The 25056-nt window shown below is 37.9% G+C and overlaps 1 protein-coding gene across 1 annotated transcript; it reads right to left on the bottom strand.

The window, feature by feature from the left end:
* Positions 1-224: 224 nt before the first annotated feature.
* On the bottom strand, positions 225-23815 carry SLC10A2 (solute carrier family 10 member 2). Its single transcript, XM_066383576.1, has 6 exons — positions 23302-23815; positions 16002-16120; positions 10029-10117; positions 8806-8981; positions 5460-5617; positions 225-2509 (listed from the first exon to the last, which is right to left on the bottom strand). The coding sequence occupies exons 1-6, from the start codon at positions 23676-23678 to the stop codon at positions 2391-2393; spliced, it is 1038 nt and encodes a 345-aa protein (XP_066239673.1). The 5' UTR covers positions 23679-23815; the 3' UTR covers positions 225-2390.
* Between the last annotated feature and the right edge of the window lie 1241 nt (positions 23816-25056).

Genomic DNA, 25056 nt, shown 5'->3' with positions numbered 1-25056 from the left:
ATTTTTAAGAGTTTTTAACTACTGCTCCCCTAGAATGGTTTTCTTGGGAACAACCTCAATCTGTATCAGTGGGAAACCTAATTATAGAGTATTTAATTAAGAGTTTCTTCTAAGAACTTTTTAAAAAAATGTAATATTTGAGAAACTTCACTGTTTTTATATCCCTAAAATTGAATAATAAAGAGACCTTGACAGTTGTTACAAAGATTCAAATAGACCAAACATTACAAAAATTATTTTTATTTATTTAACGTTTTCAAATAAAATATTTGTTTAATATGATATTCACAAAGGCATTAAAATACATAATTTATTTGGCTTTTCAGAGTCATTTAAAAATAGCTGTCATTTTATAAAACTCAGCTAGTTTTCTTTCCTCTAGCACATTAGGAAAAAAGCAACACTCACAAGATACCACATCATGTAAGAAAGCAAAGTTCTGTCTCTCGCACATATCTTGATCAACAGAGAAGACAAACCTTCTTGCTGCAGCTGCAAGTATCCAGGCCCTTGACTTTGGGTGTGTGGGAATTCTGATATAAATTCACAGTATGTCTTTTGTGTACCTGCCTGCTCTCTATTTGATGTAAAAAGTGTAGGAGGTACTTTATGGATAGACTGAAAGCCTTCCTTTTGCACTGTGGGTAGCATATTCTTTGACCCTCTCTAATAAGAAAATCTGTACTACCTTTACCTTACTATCCTTTAATAAAAAGTCCCCAGTCCCTTGTAATATATTTGTCTAGTGATAGAAAAATATACAGGTCTTATTCAATTGTAAATATAAATCTTACTGATCTTATTCAGTTGTAAATATAAATCTTGTATAAAAAGGTATGAATGTTACAACATTGCAAAGCAGAATCCCTCACCCTTCTAATTGAATGCTAACTTGAGTTGATACTCGTGTTTCTGTAATGCTGAGGTGCACCAGCACATGTGAACTCACATTACCCAAATGCAGAAGAGCCTTTGGAGCCAAAGCTTTTGAAAGGGAGTCAGTGAGGCAGTAAAAATGTCCAAATGGAAAATGGAACAGAACCTCTGTGAACTGAGTTAAAATGTGCCCGTATCTTGCTACAGAATGAGGGCAATTAAATTAGACACTATAATTGAGAACTCAACACAGCCAGTTGTTTCCCTCTTGCCATAACACTCTACTGCCATTGAGCAAATCCTTCTTGCTTCTTGTTGTTCCACCTACTTACCATATTCAGGAAACTCACTAGGCAATGCCCTTGCTAATCTGGGACCGGGGCATGTCCTCATCTTTCTCACATACTGTTTAATAGTCACTTCCCCATGGCTCTCTGACTTCATTCTTCTATAGCTATTGTGCACATCTACTTGACTCTGGTCATGCATTGCAATGGGTTTCTGTTATTTGTGCTTTCCCATGTATTAGCCATAATCTCCCACTGAATTGAATTCATCCCACTGGAATAATGGGGTTTCTTCTGATCCCTCTACTGTCTTTGTACCTCTTGCCACTCCATGATGCTTCCTGTGCAGCTTCATACGAACTGAGTATCTGTCATCTTAGCCAGTGTGACCTGCCTCATACAGACAAATATTGAGGAAGTCCCTCTCCAGAGTTTAAAGAGCACCTTCCTAAATTCAAGCCCCCCCCCTTTTTTTTAGGAAAAAGTCTAGTGGGTATACAATATCACTGAATATGGTTGTGATTCTGATTTGGTTACTGGGTTCTGTTTAGTAACTCTTCTCTTATGTTTGCTTTTGAATTGTCACTCAGTGAAGTGAAAATTTTTGTTTTTAAATATAGGAAGTCAGATATACTACTCACAAAAATTAGGGGATATTTTTCAAAATGAATATGAAGTGATAAAATATCCCCTAATTTTTGTGAGCAGAATATTTGCCCAGTTTACACTACAAAGTTATATAAATAAGTTGCAACATTTTCAAAATAATAATAGTATGTCAGTGGAAGGCATTCATTTCATTCTTTTTACAATCATAAATACTGGAGAAAATCTTAATCACTATAATAAGAATTCACTGGATTTATTTTAACATACAAAAAGGCAGGTGCTCATCTATGGTCTCTGAGATTCTGGGTAAGAATTCAGTTCAGGAGTTACAAGGTTCTCAGTGTTACCTATGGCAGGTTTAGTCTGAGATCCGAAGTGTTTTTTGTTTTTTTCTGGCATATTTTGAAGACACAAAAATATTTATATACATATAAATATTTGTCACATTAAAGATTTGGACCACCAGTCCCTTGGTACCAAAACCAATAAATATATGAATTCAATTGGAATTTAAGTTTTCACTTTAACTTTTTTCTGCCAAATATTCCCTCAAAACAAATAATTAAATATTTTTACAGCTGAAGTACAGTCCTTAGAGTTCTTCTTCTTTGTCCCCTTTCATGATTGAAATCCTTCGTTCACCTTATAGAGAGATGAGTCTGAGACAGTGTCGCCATTTTTGCTCTGTGGAAATTCCTCATTGTTTTTTCCATAACATTTCTTATATGACACATAAACTAGAAAAGATACACAGGAGGTTAAGAAAGTTTTGTAATAATTAGCTGTAAAATTATTTTGTATAATGATTATAAGCTATGGCTCAAAAAAGCAGTGTGTACATCCAGTAGGCTGGAGGCTACTTAGAGGAATCCCCATTCCTAGTTCCATGGACACTGTTGGTAAGAAGAGTGCCTGCACTTCCAGAAGACCTACTACACAGCTGTACAGGATACTTGCTCCCATGACTTATCCAGGTGGTACTCACCAATAGCAACAGCAGTACGCATTTATTCCCTACCTACCATCCCCAGTTAATGTGCTAGTCCTCAGTAATTATGTTACATGCTAATGCTAATGGGTGATGTCCAGGACCTTGGTCTAGTGGTTTGTGTGGGAGGACTTGAGCAGAAATAATGCTTCATCTCATCCGGCCTTCATGCATTCCTTCCCTATGAGGAGAGGGATTGGCAGATTGGTGATCAGTCTTCCCGTCTGCCATGGAGCTTCTAGTCCCTGGTGGCAGCCATTTTTCAGCATATTTATTTATTTATTTATTTATTTGACAGAGGCAGGAAGAGAGGGACAGGAACAACGCACTGCTCCTGTATGTGCCCTGATCGGAAATTCAATGGCAACCTCCATGCTCTGGGACAATGCTCCAACCAACCAAGATATCTGGCCAGGGCTTAATTTTATTTTTCTTTCCAGCATATTTTTTAGATTGGCTCACAAAGGCAATCTGCTGTATAAGGAGGCACCCACAGTTTACGTGTGCATAAGTGTGTGTTATGTGTTCATGTGTGAGGCAGTGGGAGGGGGCATTGTGAACATGCCCTTTTGGTCACAGTTTTCAGCCATGTTCTCTAATTGTATTATCTGTAATAAAAGTGCTATTTTGCTATCTAAATATCTTATTTTTTCTACCTCTTAATTGGTTCCAAAGTCTACAAGGGAAGAAAAGTTTTTATTTACTCTCACATTCCAGTCCTTCACACATAAAATTATTATAACAAGATTGTCTACCTCCTAGGACACTTGTGAACATTAAATGGGTTTAAAATAGTAAAGTGCCTAGCATGGCCCTAGGAGAAGAGTAAGTGCTCAGCAAATATTAACTATCACTATGATATACAGCTGAAAAAGACAATGTCTTACTTCAAAGATCTTAATATTTCAAGATCAGTATCACCTTGGGCTGGTCCCTACACTCCTAGTAATATATTAGATTTGAAGCCACTGAGATATTGCACCTAGTGAATTGAGCTTGTGCTTAATTAGAATATCCCAACATTTTTATTATAAACACTGTTGAGCTGGGATGCCTTCAACTTATATTTATGCAACTGATTTTATTTAACCAAACTATTGTTTATTATTTTCATTTTCTCTTCCCTCCCTCTGCCCCTCCCTCCCTCTGTCCTCCCTCCCTCCCTTTTCCATCCCTTGTTCCTTTCCTTCCTTCCTTCCTTCCTTCCTTCCTTCCTTCCTTCCTTCCTTCCTTCCTTCCTTCCTTCCTTCCTTCCTTCCTTCCTTCCTTCCTTCCTTCCTTCCTTCCTTCCTTCCTTCCTTCTTCCCTCCCTCCCTCCCTCCCTCCCTGCCTTCCTGCCTTCCTTCTGTCTTCCCTCTCTCTCTTGCTTTTTTGGTTCTAAAATATATTTAGAGTTCTAATACTTTAACTATAATGTTTCCAAGCATTGCTTATACTTAGTAAAGATGACTTCTTTGTTTTCAAACCAAGATGTGGATTCAATCGGAATACAAATTTTGCTACTAACACTGTAGGAAATTATGAGGCCAATACTAGTGCCTGCCTTTCCATAATTCCTTCAGCTTATCCATGAATTCCTTTTAGTTATTCAACTAGAAAATCTACTTAATTTCTCTATCAATGAATGTACTTTTTCTGGCTTATCTAGTAGACATCACTAGCTAATTATTTGGAAAAATATCAAGGTGTACCAAATTGGGTATATCTGTATCATACAAAAAAACAAGGTAATTAGGCCATGGATCCCTGTCTTCTGCATCAGTGATAAATCAATGGAAGGTTTGCAAAGATTTCAGAGAGGCCAAGACTATAAAGGTAGACTCTGTTTCAAGAATGACATTGAAGATACTGGTGTAGAGAGTGATTAGCACCCACAGGCATGTTGAATATCTATTAGAATAAAAATATAAAACCAAGCCCAAACAAAATTGTACTTCGGGCATTTTATAATTTAATATTCACATCATTTGTGTCATTCACCTTCCTCATGCAATCCCGGTTAAAATTCCAAGAAGTTTAAAAAGTTTTTGTTTTTAAAAAAAAGATAGAGTTTTAAAAAAGAGCTTGAAGATCTTTGGTCCTTGGGAAACAAAATGTAGAAAAAGTTTCAACTAGGTGAAGGCCAGCAGGTGGCAGGGGCTAATGGGTCAAAGCTACATCAGTGTAAAATTAAAAAATCAGATTTGCTATTCCTAGTACTTAAAATAAAACACGTTTGCTTCAATGTTTCAATTAAATGGGTATTTAAACAAATGTATGTATACATAGCATTTTCCTGATAAATATCTTGTATTTACAAAGCATATCAAGGCAATATTTTAAAAAAGAAATGACCAGTTTAGCGTTCCTGGAAATATGTAGGAAGGCACGCAATAAAACGGTTCTAACAAGTTAATATGCCTCCGTAGTTATTGAGGAAAAGGAAGTCAATGGAGAGAACTGACCTCCAATATTTTACACTGAAACATTGTCTTTACTAGACCTTTTGGTAAAAGTACAATCACTTCATGTACAGCTGGGAAGTCATGTTAATATTATGGCTTTTCTCACCCATTTTTTTTTCACTGCCAGACAAAAAGCAATTAATTTAATTTAGATAATTCATGAACAGAAATAGGTTATTTTTTAAATAACGTCATATTAGTAACTTCAGGATTTCTCAAAGAACATTTTAAAATGTGATTGGCATTATTCCTTACTTCCTAGGAAAATCCCTGCGAAGGCGAGCTGGAAAATGCTGTAGATGAGCGGGAAAGTGAACACCTGATTCAGCTCCTCCAAGGAGAAGGAGAGCTGGACAACGGTGGAGCACAGCTGCGTGTTCTGCATTCCTGTTTCCAAAGCAACTGTTCGGCACCTGAAAGAAGGGTTAAGAGAATATATGTTTTTTTATTGCGTTATTTTGTTTGTTTTGTTTCGCTTTATTATTGTATTATATTAAAAGCAGATATAATGAGAACGAGTATTATATAGGTTACATGTATATCTTCTTTTTTTTTTCTTCTTGTATTTTTCTGAAGCTGAAAACGGGGAGAGACAGTCAGACAGACTCCCTGATGTGCCCGACTGGGATCCACCCGGCACGCCCACCAGGGGGCGACGCTCTGCCCACCAGGGGGCGATGCTCTGCCCCTCCGGGGCGTCGCTCTATTGCGACCAGAGCCACTCCAGCGCCTGGGGCAGAGGCCAAGGAGCCATCCCCAGCGCTCAGGCCATCTTTGCTCCAATGGAGCCTCACTGCGGGAGGGGAAGAGAGAGACAGAGAGGAAGGAGAGGGGGAGGGGTAGAGAAGCAGATGGGCGCTTCTCCTGTGTGCCCTGGCCGGGAATCGAACCCGGGACCTCTGCACGCCAGGCCGACGCTCTACCACTGAGCCAACCGGCCAGGGCTGTATATTTTCTTTTAATGTATATATATATACTTATTCAATATATTATTTATATTGAGTAAATATAACATATAATATATTATAGTATATAAATAAATATAGATAAAATCTTGCCCTAGTCATCTTTTAAGATTGTTATGATGGATATAAAATAGATATAAAACTTTGTAAACTTTAAAGAGCATATGCAAACAAAGCAACAATTTATTGTTTTCTTCTTTACACATTTAAAAAAGCAAACAACCTGGAAATTATAATATAATTTTGTCCAGTAAAACAAAGAATACCAAATAGTTTACTTTTCCCTTGAGCAGTGAAATCTATCTATAAACCATCTATATATTTATGTATACATATACATAGAGAATATATATTTATATTATATTTAATATATATTTAATCAATATAAATAAAACTACATACTGAATAAATATATTACATTAAAGGCAAGTATATATATATTTATATATATGTGTGCATATATATATATATATATATATATATATATATATATAAAACTAAAAGAAGCAGTTCATTTATACTAATGTCCCATAAACGGCAAAGGGGGTTTATTTCACTCTAGGCCAGAAATTTTTAACGAGTGTGCCACAAGAAATTCTAAAATATGCAATACCTGACTATTCAGTCAGGGGAACTGACCTTTTTTTCTTAGACTGTCCAATAAAAATTGACAACAGCCAATGCAACAATAGCTATATGGTGTGAATAAAACAAAATTATACCTACTTTTTTTGTCAGATTAATAGAAACTATAATATAGTTTTTTGGTGTGCCTAAGAATATTAAAAATTTGCCTGACCTGTGGTGGTGCAGTGGATAAAGCGTCGACCTGGAAATGCTGAGGTCGCCGGTTCGAAACCCTGCACTTGCCTGGTCAAGGCACATATGGGAGTTGATGCTTCTAGCTCCTCCCCCCTTCTCTCTCTCTCTCTCTCTCTCTCTCTCTCTCTCTCCTCTCTAAAATGAATAAATAAAAAGAAAAAAAAGAATATTAAAAATTAGCTTATGTGTGCCATGAGATGAAAAAGGTTAAAAATTGCTACTCAATTCCATTATGTGTATAGTTACAGTGCAGAGCATGGAGCAGGGTTTGAGAAAATAGTCAAGATAGAGTATTTGTTATAGTTGTTTTATTGTTAAATTGGTTTTGTTTTTAATCATTAAATTTTTTTTAATTTTTTTATTTTATTTATTCATTTTAGAAAGGAGAGAGAGGGAAAGAGAGAGAGAGAGGAGAGAGACAGAGAGAGAAGGGGGGAGGAGCAGGAAGCATCAACTCCCATATGTGCCTTGACCAGGCAAGCCCAGGGTTTCGAACCAGCGACCTCAGCATTTCCAGGTCGACGCTTTATCTACTGCGCCACCACAGGTCAGGCCTAATCATTAAATCTTGATCAAAAATCCACAAGGCAGCTGTTACTGCCCTCATTCTACAGATGAGAAAAGTCAGAGAAAGAGTTAGTGCCTGGCCTGAGGTCCCATAGCTGGTAAGTGTTCAGTCAAAGTGCAAAACCAGGTCAATCTGACTCATGTCACATTTTTTCCATTGTTCAGGGCTACTTGTCTCTATCCTAACCTCACATACGTACCAACCTTTTCTTCTGCCTATTGATTAAGATGGGCTAGGAGGAGAGGGAATGTTTTCACTCAGTATAAAGCCCATAAATGCTCAACCCTGTTCTAATCGTCAGTACCTTGGAATGCTGAGTTCATCTCATTGCTGGCAGGAGGAACCCTAGTATATTACAAGGCCAACCTCAGTGTTTATGTTGAAGTTACTTTGCTTAGAGAATAAAGATGCAAGACAACTGAAGAGCTCAACCTGCATTGTATAGGGAATGGTAAAGAAGAATTTCAGCAAAATACTAATCAGTATTTTCTTTCTGGGAACTTTGCATAATTTAGGAGTGAATGAGTCTGTTTAGAATAACAAAGTTTTAGAAATAGGATAAATTTTATAGGTGAAAGATTTTAAATTTGTCATCAGTATTTAAAGCTATTATGGGTTAAATTGTATCATCCCAATCATAACCTTATTTGGAAATAAGGTCACTGCAGATAAAGTTAGTTAAGATAAAGTAGTTAGGGTACACCCTAATCCAGTGGTCGGCAAACTGTTGCTCGCGAGCCACATGCAGCTCTTTCGCCCCTTGAGTGTGGTTCAAAGGCCAGCTTGGTAGTACCCTAACTAAGTTAGTAACAATGTACCTACCTATATAGTTTAAGTTTAAAAAATTTGGCTCTCAAAAGAAATTGTTGTACTGTTGATATTTGGCTCTGTTGACTAATGAGTTTGCTGACCACTGCTAACCCAACATGACTGGTGTCCTTATGAAAGAGGGAAATTTGGACACAGAAACATGCACTGAAGGAAGACAATGTAAAGAGAATTGAGAGAAGATGCTAATTGACAAGCTAAAGAGAAAGGTCTGGGACAGATTCGCCCTCACATTCCTCAGAAGAAACCAATGCTACTACACATTGGTTTTGGACATCTAACCTCCAGAATTATAAGACAATAAATTTCTGTTGTTTAGGTGAGCTCATGTGGGGTACTTTGTTACCAGCCCTAGCAAATGAATACAACAGCTATTACAGTATAAATATTCCCAGTTAGCTTTATCAAAATACCATACCTGTGCCAGGGCTGACCAGCTATCCTAGCCAGAAAAAACCCTAGAGAGTAACCAGCCACAGGAAATATTGTTCCTATAATCCATAGTTTGGGAGCGATGATCCAGGCAGATTGGTACAGTATTCCCCCAACCACAGCTATGAGCACAATTAGGAGTGCACCTGTGATGGACCCAATCTGGAAGAAAGACACAAGTAGACCCAACAGTTGTGATAAAGTTACCTCTCAGTGAATTCTTCACCTGATGGCCATGCCAGCCCACTAGAAATGCTGGCTTTTCCCGCATTTTAATTTTTAGGAAAATAACAAGACATACAGTGCCTGTGCTTGATTAGCCTGAAGATGTTCTAGCTTGCAAATGATCTCTGTCAGGGAGGAAGAGAACCCACCAAATAAAAACTAGAAGACTTGGCTTCCAGATTCCACCCCTTCTTTTAATAAATCATAAAACCTTGCTGAGTTTTAGTCCTTTCATCTGTAATTGAGTATAAAATCTTGCCCTAATCATCTTTTATGACTTTATAATGAGAAAATGGATAATCAACTCTATAAAAGTTAAATGCATATGCAAACAAAAGCGACTGTAGCTATTGTTTTCTCCCTTTGACATTCAAAATAATTAGATTTTAGACTTTGTTTTTTGGTCCAGAGAAACAAAGAACACCAACTAACTGATTGTGTTTCTCAATCAGTAGAATATATGTCTATGTCTATATCTATATTTATATATATGTATCATCTATGTATAAATCTATAGCATCTTTATATCTATGTTATCCAGCTAGAATATTGGTGAAGGAGAATGAATGGTTACACATTACTATATATGTCACCTAATAATTACTAGATACTGAACTAGCTATATGAATACAGGGATAAGAAAGATATAATCTATTTTTTAAGATCACTGTATAGATATATTTAGTTATACAAATCCACATAACAGAGATAAGAGCAAAGTGCTGTGACGTACAGAGTAGATGAAACCAAGATGTAGTAGTTTAGTTGGGTATCTCAGAGGGTGAATAGAAATTAGCTCTGTAGATAGAGTAGGGAAAGGTATTCTAAAACAGTGTACTGTATATCTAATAACTTTAATGCCTTCTCCTCCATAATTAGGTTTATGCTATAATGAGAAAACCAATACAGTAGCTGAAAAGACTCATCATTTCAGCTCACACTGTGGAGCATTTGACTGTGTAACCGATGGCATGGACCACTTACCTTAAGTATGATCTTGGCTTTCTGGGGCCATTTGTGATTAACAAACATTCCAACAGAAACAGGAATAACAAGAGCAACTAAAGACGTACCTAAAAATGGCAGAAGAGCAATTTGATCAACATGACACACAGCACAAGAAAAGAAGAAAACAAAATAGTAAGCATCTTGAAAAATATTTAGGTAATACATCAGTCTCCCTTCTTAAATACACAAAACAAAATAAAAAAAAAAAAACACAAACCTCTCCTTCTTTATCCACTTCAGTAAATAATGTAACATTGATAATATTGATATAAATCCTTTACCTAAATCTTAGGTTAATTTTAGAGTTCCTTATACTGCCAATCACTCTATTTCAGTTTCCATTTGTCAGAATCTTGCCTTATTTGGTTTGGATCTTTATATTCTGGAAAAATATCTTTTTAAAGTGTGTGTGTATTCTTGGAGACATATAGATAGTATTTTATATCTGCCACTTTATGGTAGTATAAATAAAATAAAAAGTTCAAATAACTTCAGGCTTTTGGTGGGTTAATGACTTCTGGTTAAGACTGACTTTGGTTATTCAAATCTAGGGCAGAGAAGTGACAGAATAGTTGAAAAGCATGCTTTAAATTTTCTGTCAGATAATACATTTGGTGACCTCTCAATTAATTATAATTCTTTGCAGGATTATGCTCACCTAGCCAGATAAAATAGATATACTTCAATTTCACCATTTTAAATTTACTGCTGATCTCAAGACCATGTGCTTTGCTTCTCCATATCATTTAACACCTATTTGTGCAATAGCTGCTTTTATATAATATAGCACCAACAACTTCTAACTTCACATGGGTCATTTCTTTTTCCTTTTAAATCAGTGTAACTGAATAATGAAATTCTCTTTTTCTTTTTCCTTTTTTTTTCTTAAATGAGAAGTGAAGAGGCAGAGAGACAGAATATCACATCGGCCCAACCAGACCCACCTGGCAAGCTTCCTATGGTGTGATTCTCTGCCCATCTGGGGCCATTGCTCTGTTGCTCGGCAACCGAGCTATTTTAGCACCAGAGGCAAGGCCACAGAGCCATCCTCAGCACCAAGGGCCAAATTTCTCTAACCAAGCCATGGCTGTGGGAGAAGAAGAGACAGAAAGAAAAAAGGAAGAGGGGGAAGGGTAGAGAAACAGATGGCTGCTTCTCCTGTGTGCCCCAAGCTTCCTATGGGGTGATTCTCTGCCCAACTGGGGCCATTGCTCTGTTGCTCAGCAATCGAGCTATTTTAACACCAGAGGCAAGGCCACAGAGCCATCCTCAGCACCAAGGGCCAAATTTCTCTAACCAAGCCATGGCTATGGAAGAAGAGGAGAGAGACAGAAAGAAAAAAGGAAGAGGGGGAAGGGTGGAGAAGCAGATGGCTGCTTCTCCTGTGTGCCCTGCCTGGGAATTGAACCTAGGATATCCACACTCTAGGCTGACACTCTAGCGTTGAGCCACCTGGTAAGAATTCTGAAATTCTGAAGGCAGAAGTTGCTTAATATGGAGTAGATTCAACTAGGACTGGAAAATGGATTCTAAATTCCAGGTCTGTAAATGTTAATTAAAAAAAATATGATAGTGAAAAAAACATAAGTGATTGTAGCCTTCTGGTGTTTAAGGGTACTAAGAGAAGGAAAAAATAGAAGTAGAAAAAATGATAATTGGTAGAGTAAAAAGAATATGATGGAACAATGGCTATCTAAAAGAGTCACTTATACTACAAATATTGATCGATTTACGACCTGTGTAATTTATGACCATTTGACTTTACAACCACAATCGCTAGCCATGACTGCTCCGCATCTGGCAGCACAAGCGTTGCCCAGCTGGGTGCACGACAGTGTGGACCAGCTTCTGGCAGCACTACCATCTCTGCATGCACCATTTCAACTGTTATCCCAGACTCAGTACAGCAATTTGTGTTTTGTGTCTTGGATATTTTTCATCAAACCCCTGACAAGATGTCTACCAAGAGGAAATTGTCTTTGCAAATATTAAACCAGTTGTACTGGAATGCAGTGTTTTACTTAAACCTGATGAATGTAAAAATAAGAAACAAAATGGTGTAGAGATGATATAAATGGCATAAAATGAACAAAGAAAATTATGATATATAACAATAATGAAAGAAAATTATGATAAAATATGACTTAAAGATTTTTATAACATCATTTCATAGTACTGTACATATAGCCTACCGAACTTACAACCAAATCGTGTTATGACCAGTCTGTCGGAACCAATTGTGGTCGTAAGTCGAGCACTAGCTATATAAATAAGGTCTTCAGGTTACAACAGTCTCAACATACGACATTTTGAGTTTATGATTGATGCTTACTGCCATAAAAACAAAAAAATTGAGACATAAATGTTTCAGCTTATGCCATTAGCATCATACTTATGGACTACGTGAGCAAACTAGTTTGATTAGAAGAAGTCATCAACTTTTCAGACTAGCCTGGAACAATTCTTTAAGAAGGTAGAGAGGCCTGCAACAGATCCTGTACCCTCTACATCAGCTGCTTCTCGAGATGAAACACCTGCAGTGCAGGTAGAATCATCTCCAGCGTCTCCTGCATGTTCCTTAGGCAATCCTGATTCACCTGACCCAGTATCTCCAGCACCTTCTGCAGGTTCTCCTGCCTCTCCAGCTTCCTCCTCCCAACAGGTCACTCTCTGCCACCTTGCAATGTCCCTTCCAGTGTGCAAGCCAACCACAGGAATAAAGGTAAGTAATTCTTTTTACACTCATTTTTTTGGTCATTTTTTTCTGTTACTGTAGTACAGTGTACATACAGTACAGTATATTTATGTCCTTTTCCTTTTTCTATGGCTTAGTTGTGTTTTTATGTTCCAGATTATGATTTTACAACTGTGTTAGGATAGGTAAGTGACTTCGGCTAGGGTGTGTTCTGACTTATACCAAAATTTGGGTTACATCACTGACATAGGAACAGAACTATGTCATAACCCAAGGACTCTCTGTACTGGTAACAACCCTCAGGAAAATCCCCTTTGGGTATCCTTATGTCTTGCTACTTTAGGAGAGGATTTCTTCCCCTGGGTCTCCAGACTATCCCTAAATTTTGTGGTGTGTAGGACTTGAATTAAAACATCTTAAATATGAATTGATTGTATTGTGTGGTAGCTTAAATCTATGTGCAAATACTGTGCTTGGAATGTGTGTGGTTAGGTTTTGGTAACGTATATTTTTAATGGTTAGATCAGTGAAAAAGAAGCTCATCCCCATACTTGGCCCCTCTTGCTAGAGGCTTTATCTTTTTGCAACAGCCCAAAGCTACTGAATAAAGAAGTAAGGAGGACCACCTGCTGAAATCTATAGCTGATTTCCTCTCCTGACCATATGAAGCCCGGTAAAATTTTCCCAGGACATGAAGTTGACTGGAAAAGACACGCAAGTGGTGGAACTTGGAGCCATACAGTATCTGAGAGGAAGATTATTCATAGACTGTGGAAAATGTGCAAATCAATTAAAATCTCTGAGCCTTGGTTTCTAGGCTGCTGAAATGGGTAAAATTATGTATTTCTCACGGTATTATGGAAATTAGGTGATGTAGTAGGTACATGGTTTGTGGCACTCTCAAATGCGGGGTAGAGAGGAGCAGAACAACAGCAGTGTGTCTTCAGTGGTACCAGGCGTAGGAGCTGCCTCCTCCTCCATCCAGATGTCAGCGTCTGGAGGGGATCGGCACGTGCTGATTGAATCCTCTGAGCATGGTGAGCACTATGTGGAACCGGGGCCAAGCAGTCCCGCCCACGGAGTAGAGTGGAGGGCAGACTAGGGGCCATTTCCTGTCACATGGTCATCTTGAACAAATTAAACAGTTACCCTGACCCTTAACTTCCTCATCTAAAAAGTAGTAATAACAACTTATGAAGTAATTAGGTTGTTTGTTTTCTATATGCAAGGATTAGAAAAACCAATAGGAAAGAGGTTAGGTTGGACATAGGCCTGGGCAGAATGGAAAGTAAACAGTGTTAATATCTTTGTTTTTCAAACTTTTTTTTATCTTTTCTTTCTCTTCTATTTCCTACTTTCTTTAAAAAAAATTTTTTTTTGCCTTTTACTTATTTGATGACCCTTGTCTGCATTATTAATTACTCTTTCTCACTTTGCTTTCTTTCAAATTTTACTCGCAATAAAAGATGTGGTATAAGTCATACACACCATCGTAAGCATAACTCATATTGCTACAGGGCATTTTTCAGGAGAAAATGCACTCCACAGAATATTTTAAGGCTTAAATTCTTTTCTTAAATAATGAATAATATAGAATTAAAGCTCTTCATTTTCCAGACAGGTTTTTTAGGAGGTCTACAGTGTATACCACTCAAGAAAAGTGCATTCTCTACCTCTGAGGGAGGTGTCCTTCAATAGAGCAGGCCAAGAACTCAGCAGTGTAAGCACAGGCAGCTGGTTGTGGAGGCCCATCCTCAAACCTGTTTGCTGCAGGAGTTTATGGCTGATATGGAGTAGTTTCCAAAGCATCAGTAGAAGGAACTTGTACTTGGAAATCCCATACTGAGCATGGTATGTCAAAGGAAGACCACTTAAAAAAATTTTTTAATGTGTTTTATTTTATTTTATTTTATTTTTGTTTAATGGCCATGGGAGGAATGGGGAGAGAGAAGAGACTGACTAATTAAAAATATTGCAACACAAATCATCCCCAATCAGTATTTCTAAAGTTTGTTCTAATTCAGTTGTGTAGACTACAAATATTGTTTTTTTTTAATTTATTTATTCATTTTTTAGAGAGGAGAGATAGAGAGGGAGAGAGAGAGACAGAGAGAGAGAAGGGGGGAGAAGCTGGAAGCATCAACTCCCATATGTGCCTTGACCAGGCAAGCCCAGGGTTTCGAACCGGCGACCTCATCATTTCCAGGTTGACGCTTTATTACAAATATTGTTTTGTCAGAGAAAACAGTCTTCCTTAGAAATGGAAGGGATTTTAAGTGCTGGCTGGTCTAGCTTCCTATGCCAATAAGAATCTCTTTTACAAACATATTGCTGAGTCACCATTTAGCCTGTGCTTACATGCTCCCTTCAATGGGACACCTACATACTTCTCTGAGGCGGCTCATCAAGGAGATGTTTATCCTCAAGATCAGGTGAAAATAAATTATTCAGCATGTAATGTACCTGGTGACTGGTACTGATGTACTATTTCACCTACATCTCCTTTTTTATGACGATCATTCTATCAGAAGTGCCTGGTTTTGACAGACCAGGAACCATCTTGCTCTTGACACCACGATACACCAACAACTTAGTCTTCCACAATTATTTATTGTCCCAGAAACAAGAAAAAATGCTCTATTAGAATAGAGGTGAATATCTGGGCATTGAAGTGAGTGCAGACAGAGTCATAAGTAGCCATTTGACTTGGAGCATGACACACAGATCATGCCAGTAAATCAAATTCTGAATCAAGATGTAGCTCACAGTTAAGTGTTATAAACAATATGTTTCATCTGGTAGGTTCCTATTGCTACATTTGTGATTGCTTACTGGGTGTCCTATTTTTAAATCATTAGTGGACTGATTTTTTTGTATTTTTTCAATCTAAGTTTCTGGGAGCAAACTCCTGTTCTTCAGAACTGGTTGCACTGTGGGTTAGGGAAAGTATAGTAACCTGTCCTTCTCAGGTCCAGACAGCTGTGGCAGGGGAGTCTTTAAATCGGCCTCTCTCTCTCTGGTGTTTTCGATGGAGGAAAAAACAGGTTCTCCCATGGTGTCAAGGTTTGGAATTTAGATTCTATCAACTCTAATTCAAACACAGCAGTGACTTGTAAGGAAATCTTAATTAGGCACAAACTGCTGCTGGGACAAGAGGCAAATACTAGCTGGGTCTGAGCTCAGCTTGAGAACCTAGCCGGGATAATCAGAGAGTAGAGAATAATATTCAGAAATCTTGCAAGGGAATGACTTACCTATGTTATCATAGGGAATTATGATCCTCCCAGAGTCGACCCACATTTTGGTATAGATTAGGAGGCACAGCGGCATCATTCCCAGGGCCAGCAGTGTGGAGCATGTGGTCATGCTGACGCTGAAAGGAAACGGGCAGGTTGATACAGCCACCTGAGTTTTCTCGGGGAAAGGTTGTTTCATTTTTCAATTCATGATTAAAAAGTTCTACAAAAGACTGTTTCAACTAGCAGCAGCATCTGATCTGACAGACAGAAATATACATGCACCCCTGTTTGTGTAGGCTTCATTCAGCCTTGGGCAAAATGGTGAGATCCCTATTTGGTGTCTTCCTATTTTGTCTTGTGCCATCCCCTCTCTCCCTGTTGGTTCTCAAGAATCACTGAAGATCTTTAATGAACACTTAAATTCATTATTAAACAAGATCCGAGGTGCTTGAATGTGCCACCCTTTGAACCTTCAATCAGAAAACGGCAAAATATTTATACAGAAGAGACACCAAGGGGCTTTGTTATGTCTATTTTCATTGGTACAAGATGGGCTTTGCTGGCCCTTTGGAGGAGAATGTATGTACAAGAGATGAAGCTTCAGTATATTTCCTTTAAGAGACAAATTGCTGCCCGTTATGCCCATAGCTTTAGAAAAGAAGTTGAACCCCCAAAACGAAGAAAACATACAAGCAGGCAGGGTATGCCGGGATTCTACTTCAGCTAAAAATGATCAAATGTGTATTCAAAAGGCCAGGGGCTCGCACATTCCTCCAGGGGACATTTGTGTTTCAGTGAGCGGACCTGGCTAAGTGAGTGGATATTGACTTTTGACATGGAAGGATTGATAGGGAATGATGTTATTTTCAGCATCGTGACAGTGGATGGAAGAGAGGTTTTTGGGTAATAGGTCTTTCTGCTCCCAGTAAAGTGCTCTGTGTGCGAGGGAGATTTTTTTGCTCAAGGAACAGAGCCTTAATACCTGGTCTAGACACTGAAGCCAGACACCGCCTGAGTTGGAAGCAGGCATGGCCACTTACTACATGACTTTGGGTAATTTCCTTCTCTTTGCTCATTTTCTTATCTGTAATATGTAGATCATAATCACTGCCACCTCATAAACTATGAGGACTGACTAAACCAGTGAGTCCAGTACTTAGAATACTGCAAGGTGCTCACTAATAGCTGATGTTATTTTATATCCAACCATAGTGTGTGCTATATTGCAACATAATCCTAAATCAGGCAATCAGAGAAATTTTTTTGAAAGACTTTCTCCAATAGCTGTAGCATTGAAACTATCAGAATAATAATTTCATTTTGGTTTGTTTGTTTATTTTTTATTGATTTTAGAGAGAGGAAAGGAGAGAGAGAGATAGAAACATCAATCTGTTCCTGTATGTGCCCTGACCGGAGATCAAGCCAGCAACCTCTGTGCTTCAGGACAGTGCTCTAACCAACTGACTATCTGGGCAGGGCAAGTGATAATTTCTTAAAGGTATTATATGTTGACTTGGAGGAGGATGCTAAATTAGGAATACCACCTGCCTCCCCTCAAAAAAACAACTCACACAATCATTCTATACAATGCTAAGCTAGAAGTGAGGAATTTTGTTTCAATGCATCAAACTTAGCACAAATTTGGCAAAATAAAAGGTGGGGGCAATATTTACTAAGGGACAAAACTTCCCTAATAATTTTTTTTAATTAAAAAAAGAAATGATCTCGCTTAAAATGTATTTTAAAGAATTTGGAAAAAAAAAATACTTGTCTCAGTAGAATTAAATTAGTCTAACAATAATTAATGCTAGGGTGTATGAAAAACATTTCTAAAAAATTCAGTTGATTATAGTGACAGGTTAACTTAATTTAGATACAAAATAGGTTGCTAAACAGTCCTACTATACAACAAATTAATTTGTTATAAATTGTACTTTGTCCTGCTTAAAATTAAAGTACTGGGGTTTCTTAAAGATTTCCCCCTCTCTCTCTACCTTCCTCATTTTAATGCCATTCTTTTATTTTTATCCTTTATATAAAGAAATAAATTAGAATGGATTTAACGTCATCCGATACTGAAGTTAGCTTTCCCCCAGTGCCCTGCTCTGCCTTCCCCGGTGAAGAGGATGACGGTGGTGGTGGCGGAGGAGGGCAGTATTCACTGCCTGGGTCACAGTGAAAGGAAGCCTGAAGAGTCTTGTGTTTTAAACTAGAACAATTTTTGGAAGGTATTAGTTTCTCTCCTGGTTTTTCTTTGAAATTTCCTTGTGAAAGCTTTATTCCAAGCTATTGCTCAGACAGGCTCTGAAGTATTATCATGGTTTTGAGTTGAGCAAAGGCAGTTGCTTAAAAGCCACAGGAGAGACAAGATGGGTGGGTGGAGAATGTGGCTTAGCTTTCGTAGTGAGACACCCTGACAGTGAGGTGTTGCAGGAGACGAGAGGAGAGATGGTGGGACGTTGGTGCATTTGAGCTATTATGAGAACACCATCAACCCCTCAAAAGGAGGTGGAAACAATTCTCAGATCAATAATTTTGAGAAGCAATGTATGGGAATTCATTAGTAAAAGAAAACAGTCATTTTACATAAAAGAAATTTGAAGTCCAATATAAAGCACATAGTTGTCAACAATAGAAATACTACCATGAGTTTATATCGGAATAAGAGAAGATGTAAGAAAAGAAAAAAAATCCTTGTCTTTAATTCTTGGCTGTAGCTCTATTCATCACCAGGAAGAATTATATTTTCTTTTTGGAAATAAAAGCAATAAATAAGATTTTACTGAATGTTGAGGAATTTGATGAAGTCAATGATAAATAAGAAATGCAAAAGTCTGAAATCACATTAGAAGTGAAACACCACATTTTAAAGATCAAAAGGAAAGTGTATAGGTGATGCTAGAAAGTGAAGATATGGTAAGTTATAGAAATAATGTCACACAAAGGCTGAGAGTCTGGACAGGGATAAGTGAATAGGTCTGGGTTCGAATATTGACTCTGACATATACTGACTCTGTGACCTTGGTCAAGGATATGAGGCTAAATTTTTATTTCACATGCAGAAAATAATAGCACTGACCTCAGAAGATTATTCTGAGGATTAAACACAGCAATGCATACCAAGTACTTACATTGTATGTACCTAACCAATATTAACCAGTAAAATCAAAAGAGATGCTACATGCGAGAAACAACACTTGGTAACTTTGAGGAAAAATAAAGGAAAGATCAGATAGTTTTGGGTTCGTTCTTAAAGAAGAACTGGACATTTCGGTAGTTGAAATGAGAAGAACTGCTTTAAATTTGTAATAAATTTAAGGGTCAGGGATCTTGAACAACTACAGTGACAGGAAGATGAACAATATAACAATATTTCGCCACAGAACAAAGGATGCAGTAGGAAAATCTAAAAAACTTGAATCTAGAAAATAATGAAAGGGAATGTAGAAAGTGTATGGCAGCAGAAAACTGGAGGAATATGAGAAAAGGATGTGGAAGAAAAGTGAGAAGGAAAAGTCCTGGCATAGTATAGTCAAGGCCATTGTGAGGAAACGAAAGATTCAAAACCAGGGACTCCCTGGGGTTAAAGCCAACACAAGAAGGTGGGATGTCTCTGTGGCCCCTGGATGGTGGGCCTGGAACTCAGCAAATACACCGGAAAATCTCACCATTATTTCTCCCTGAAAGAATTTATGTACAATGCACTCATTGAACAGGTAGAACAGGTAAGAATACCTGTGCACTGATCAGATTCTCATAACTTTCTATACTGGAGTGGAGGAGGAGGAATCAGAGAAGGGGCTGAAATATCACCTATTGTATTTCAATGAGCAAGGTCTGTTATTTTGTTATTTTGTGTGTGTACATTTTGTTGATGTGTATGTAGTTTTATTCTTTTCTTCTTTTTTTTTTTTGTCACTAGAGATTTCAAAATACAATGGTTTCCCAGGTTTGGAAGAGATAGGGTGAGGGAAAGGTGATCTGGTTTCTTCCCCAGCAGCCACATCCAGGAAAGCTAAAGCCAGCTGGAGTTGTTTTGCTGGCCCTGTGTGGTATCTGTTCAATGAGTGCGGGTACCTGCTGTAAGGTCGGTGGATAGAGGGATGGTCACGTGAGGAACCCAGGCCCGTGAACTTTGGCTAGGACTGCCCACAGCCAAGCGCGCCAAAAGAAACTTCCTAGGAGTCCTTGGAAAAAAAGCGACTGACTGTCAGCCAGTGAGATTTCTCCACGTCATATTAGCCCAACTTCCCTAGAGGGACTCCTTTTTAAATTTACCCACGGGTCTCTCTGTGTGCAACTTCCCTGACCTCCATCTTTTTTTTCCTCGGGGCCAGGGAACCTTGCCGGGCGGGATGCGCGCTCTGTACTGAATAAAGCCTTTTTGCTATTCCACACTTCGTGGCTCTGAGACCTGTTCCTTCCTTCTCGGCGGGGAAAAATACCTTACACCTGCTGGTATCAACGATCACGTGACTGCCACTGCTAGAGTTCAGGTGGGAACGGAGAAGGTCAAGTTCCGAGAGGACAGAACTAGAAATATAAATGGTAGTAGGGTTGTCTCTAAACAGTCAAAAAACTTCAGTTTTCCAGTGTTCACTATTATAAAAATAAAAAGTGATGGAAAACTTTCCCAATAGCTGATGTACTCCTCTCTTAATTGGCTTTAAAGAAATGTTTGAACAGTTTTCCCCTAACTATACATTGCATGTATAGCATTATCTTACCTAGCAACATAACATAACCTCCTCTTAATGATAATGGGTCATTATGGTAAACATTACTTGCTCCACTAAAATACATGTCTTGTGGGTGACTGTGCTTGTCCCTAAAATAAACAACGTAGAGACTGCTATACTTGATGTGATCCTCTTTATTCTAAAGGCATTTTGATTTTTTCTCTTGAGGTAAAACTTTTGGGACCACTTGATGCTGTGGGTCTCAGGCTTGCCTCTCTAACTTACTCCCTTCCCCCATTTGTTTCTCATCCTCTGGGCTGTGAAATAGCATAATAGAGCGTGAGAATTGGGAGAGTAAGTAGGTCCTGTGTGAGGAATGTTTATGAGATTAAGTGGGATTTACTTGGGGTGTGCAAAGTCTTTTATTAGGTATTGTTCGAGTTCTAGTAGGTGAAATTGCTAGAGAGGTTGCCATTGGACTGAAGAGGTGTTGGTGTTATTTTGAAGACAAGGGGGACCTGTGGAGTGTAAACTTTCTGGAATGAAAATTAAGTTTTTCCAAGCCATCCCTCCCGTTATGGGGCTTATTCTGACTTGCTGAAGGATAAGTTTTCAAATCCTGCTTTTGGTTCTTATTTCTTAATATTATTGTTTCTTACAGGTATTGCTAAACACTGTAGACTAGATTATATAATCATCTCCTGTTTCAAGAGAAATAAGATTTCCTTAAAACCCCAGAAAAGTGTAACTTGGAGCATTTAGTTTAAGGTTTTACAGTTTTAGCCAGTAGAAGAGAATTGCTTGCAATATCCAAACAACTCAGCATCACACATACCTTTCTATCTTACAGAATGATTACATGTATGGTTTTATGCTGAGATACAAGACTCTTCTATTTTGTTAAAAAGTTACAAATATAGCCGATCCTTGAATCACTGTTAGGTATGACCTCCTCCCACCTCCATACAGCAGAAAATTCATGTATAGCTTTTGACTCCCCCAAAACTTAACTACTAATAGCCAGAAGCTAACTACTATTGACTGGAAGCCTCATGAAGAACATAAACGGTCAATTAACACATATTTTGTATGCTATATATTTTATATTCTATATTCTTACAATAAAGTAAGTTAAAGAAAAAATGTTATTAAGAAAATTGTAAAGAAGAGAAAATATATTCACAGTATTTACTGAAAGAAATCCATGTTTATATGGTCCTGCATACTTCAAACCTGTATTGGTCAAGGGTCAACAAGTGTTATGTCAGAGCTGTTTAGTGGAAGTCAAGGCTTCATATTCAATTTAATTCACTCCCGTCAACTAACTTTTAGAATTCTCAGCTTTGTGTGCCTATGTCCAAGTCAAACCAAGTTGAAGTCGAAAAAGACCTTACTACTATACGGTGGTTCATAAATTAACTAAACACAAACAGCATGTTCCATACTTTGTTCTTTCTTTGCAGGACTTTCCTAAAGGAAAAAAAAATCTGTTGCTAGGAAGATGCGGTATTTTCTTACATGAAAAATATGCACTATGAAAGTATATAATTTGTATGGTATTTCTAAAGCACCTGGTGAAATTAACACCAGCTGAGATGTGGTGGCTGGCTTCCAATTGCTTACTAGGTAGTGGATCAACCTGGAATAGTTGTACATTTTGCAGTGCTTAGATTTCTACACTTAGAGTTTCTCTCTTCTGAGTATAGTATCTGGTGATTAACAGAGCTGAGTTCCTAGTGTACAATGTTTAATAAGCACACATTACATTAACATCTGACTGCTTTGCCGAAATGCATACCTTTCAGAGGAACTGAGGAATTGTGAGGTAGGCAAAAAGACATTTATTTGTCTATTCTACTTGCAGCATTAAAATTCTCAGTCTCGTCACATTAACGCTTCATCTTCTTTCTATTAGTTATTTTTTTTCCTAGTGCTAGTTCAGACTGTGCAAGATGAATTAGAAAAACGTTGTAATGTAGATTACTTTCTGGGAAGCAGAGAAGTCATTTTCTGTTTATTTTATAGTCAGGTAAGCATAATTTAAAAAAAAAAAAAAGCTGCTGGAGGTGTTTTTTTTCTTTTAATACCAGTGGAAGTGAAACAAATGTACAAATTATTTCTTAGTCATTATACCAAGAAAAATATTGTCCAAAGATCACGCTGTGTTTGGTGGAGTTGACTATTGTCTCATCATAGATTCTAATGTTTAATGAACAATTTGATTTCATAATTGCATTCAGAGCTCCTAATCACCTCAAAGAAGGTTTTCTTTTCTTTTTTTTCCTTTTTGATACTGACAAGGAAAACTTTCTCAGTTGGAGCTCCTGGACCATGGAAAAGATTAAAAAAAAACAAAACAAAAAAAACTTTGAATCTTTTTCAAAGTTAAACATCAATTATCTAACTCCCTGTTAACTGAGTTAGATTAAAAAAAACACAAACATAAAATATAACCTACAAATTTTAATATACAATCTCAGCTGTGCAGGAAGGTGAGGAATGCATTTATTTTCTTCTGTTTAATTCTCCAGTTGTACCCTAGCTCAGTGGCACAACAGATGGATATTCACAATGCCATAAGCTTCTGAGAGATTAATTCAATGTAATTGCAGTACATGAAGGTTTAGATATCTTACCTCAGGTCCATGTCGCCATCAACCCAATAGGCCAAAATATTGGAGGCAGTTCCACCAGGACAGCATCCCATGATCAGCACCACCACGGCCTGGACCGGGAGGATGTCAAAGGCCACTGACAGGATGAATCCTACGAGAGGCATGATTCCAAACTGACAGAGGAAGCCAATACATATGCCCCACGGTCGCCTTATGTGTCCCAGGAATTTCTTGATTTCCACATTGCATCCCATAGAGAACATCACCATAGCCAATAGAATGGTCAAGACGGTACTCAGGATCACACTTAGAATGGCATTAAAATTGCTGGGAGATACCACACAAGATGAACCATTGCAAACTGTTGCAGTGGCCAAACAGCTCGTTGAATTATTCATTGCTGGATTTTGGCTCTAATGGTCACAGAAATCCACAGAAGTACCAATCCTCCGCTTCTCGCTGGATAAGTAATGCCTACTGCAACCACGTCAAACTTTTAAACCCTTTCTAAATGTGTCATTTGGTGTCTCTTTCAAAAGCCACCTCAGAGAGGCAATAAAAAACAATAAATGCTAGTATGTCAGTTTCAAGAGGTAACATTACAACACAGCACATATCATGAATCATAGAAGTCCTGCCAAATTATTGGTCCAGACAGAGAATTATAATTAATCATTTATTGGCATGGTAATGGACCATGCCATATAAAAAGAGCTGTGTTAATGTTTAATGCTGGGGAGGTTTGTTGCATAATTTCAGTTAAGTGACATTCTGATATTACAGAACATTGGAGAGGTGAAGCTGTAAGAAAGCATGTTATTCACTCATCTTCTTTAAGTAAAGGAGTTGGGGGCCTCGGGTCCTGAAAAGTTGAGTACCCTGTACCAAGTTAAATCACAAAATAGTGTCAGACCCTGAACTGAAACTGAAACCTCCAATTTCTTCCTCCCCTCCCTTCCAACTGAGACAGATTACTGTATCAATCTGTCTGCTCCTACTGGTCTGTAGTGTTCATAAAGTATGCGTAAGTTCAAGAAACTTGTGTGGCCTGATGCAAACCTATGGGAGGGTAACACGGGAGGATAGAATGTTTTCTGTACTGTCTGATGGGAGGGCAGCTGACCACCCATTATTTTGAAGAGAACCACCCTTAAATTACTCACACACCTAATTATGTATGTGTTGCCATGGTAACAAAGTGCTTTATAGATAGTGACAACACAATTATTTAGAGGGATGAACCTCAGAGGATAAGGTCAAAGTGACAGGAACTTTTTGTGCTTGGAGTCAGGAATTGGAATTAGAATTTTTTTTTTAGAGAGAGAAGATAGTTGGAGGTTGCAAAGAAAGTTGATTTTTGTAAATGTCAAATAGTCTCAACCTTATTATGGGCAGAGTACTGCACATGGTGTATAGAAAAGATAAAAAAGAGGTAGAGGAGGGATTGTTCTTGTTCTCAGGAGTTTATAATATAACCATTTAGTTAGGATGCAATATAGAACCGAAATTGAATATTTTGAGGATGATTCACAATTTATAGGACCAATTCTAATACATTGTTCAATGTAGTCATATTAAATCAAGTAGGATTAGCATCCTTATTTTACAGATGAGGACTTGAGAGTTAGGGGAATGAAGTATTTTGTTCAAAGTTACCCGGCTGATAACAGGAAATACGGAAACTCAGTTTGGCTCGGTGTTAGAGAAATACCTTAGAACAGAGTTTCACACGAGTCCCCTGGAGGCCTTGTTAAAATGCAGATTCTGATTCTAGCA

The sequence above is a fragment of the Saccopteryx leptura genome, chromosome 4 (assembly GCF_036850995.1).
Source record: "Saccopteryx leptura isolate mSacLep1 chromosome 4, mSacLep1_pri_phased_curated, whole genome shotgun sequence".
Lineage (NCBI taxonomy): Eukaryota > Metazoa > Chordata > Mammalia > Chiroptera > Emballonuridae > Saccopteryx > Saccopteryx leptura.
This window is presented reverse-complemented; position numbering and strand designations above follow the sequence as displayed.

Bases quoted from the DNA above. Each gene is read 5' to 3' on its own strand.
- SLC10A2 (XM_066383576.1), bottom strand. From the start codon at position 23,678: ATGAATAATTCAACGAGCTGTTTGGCCACTGCAACAGTTTGCAATGGT. The intron at 5,618-8,805 runs GTATGGTATTTT...CCCTTCTTTCAG, and splicing joins GCTGGTCAGCCCTGGCACAG to GTGCCGAACAGTTGCTTTGG. The intron at 2,510-5,459 runs GTAAGGAATAAT...TATCTTTTCTAG, and splicing joins CGCAGGGATTTTCCTAGGAA to TTTATGTGTCATATAAGAAA.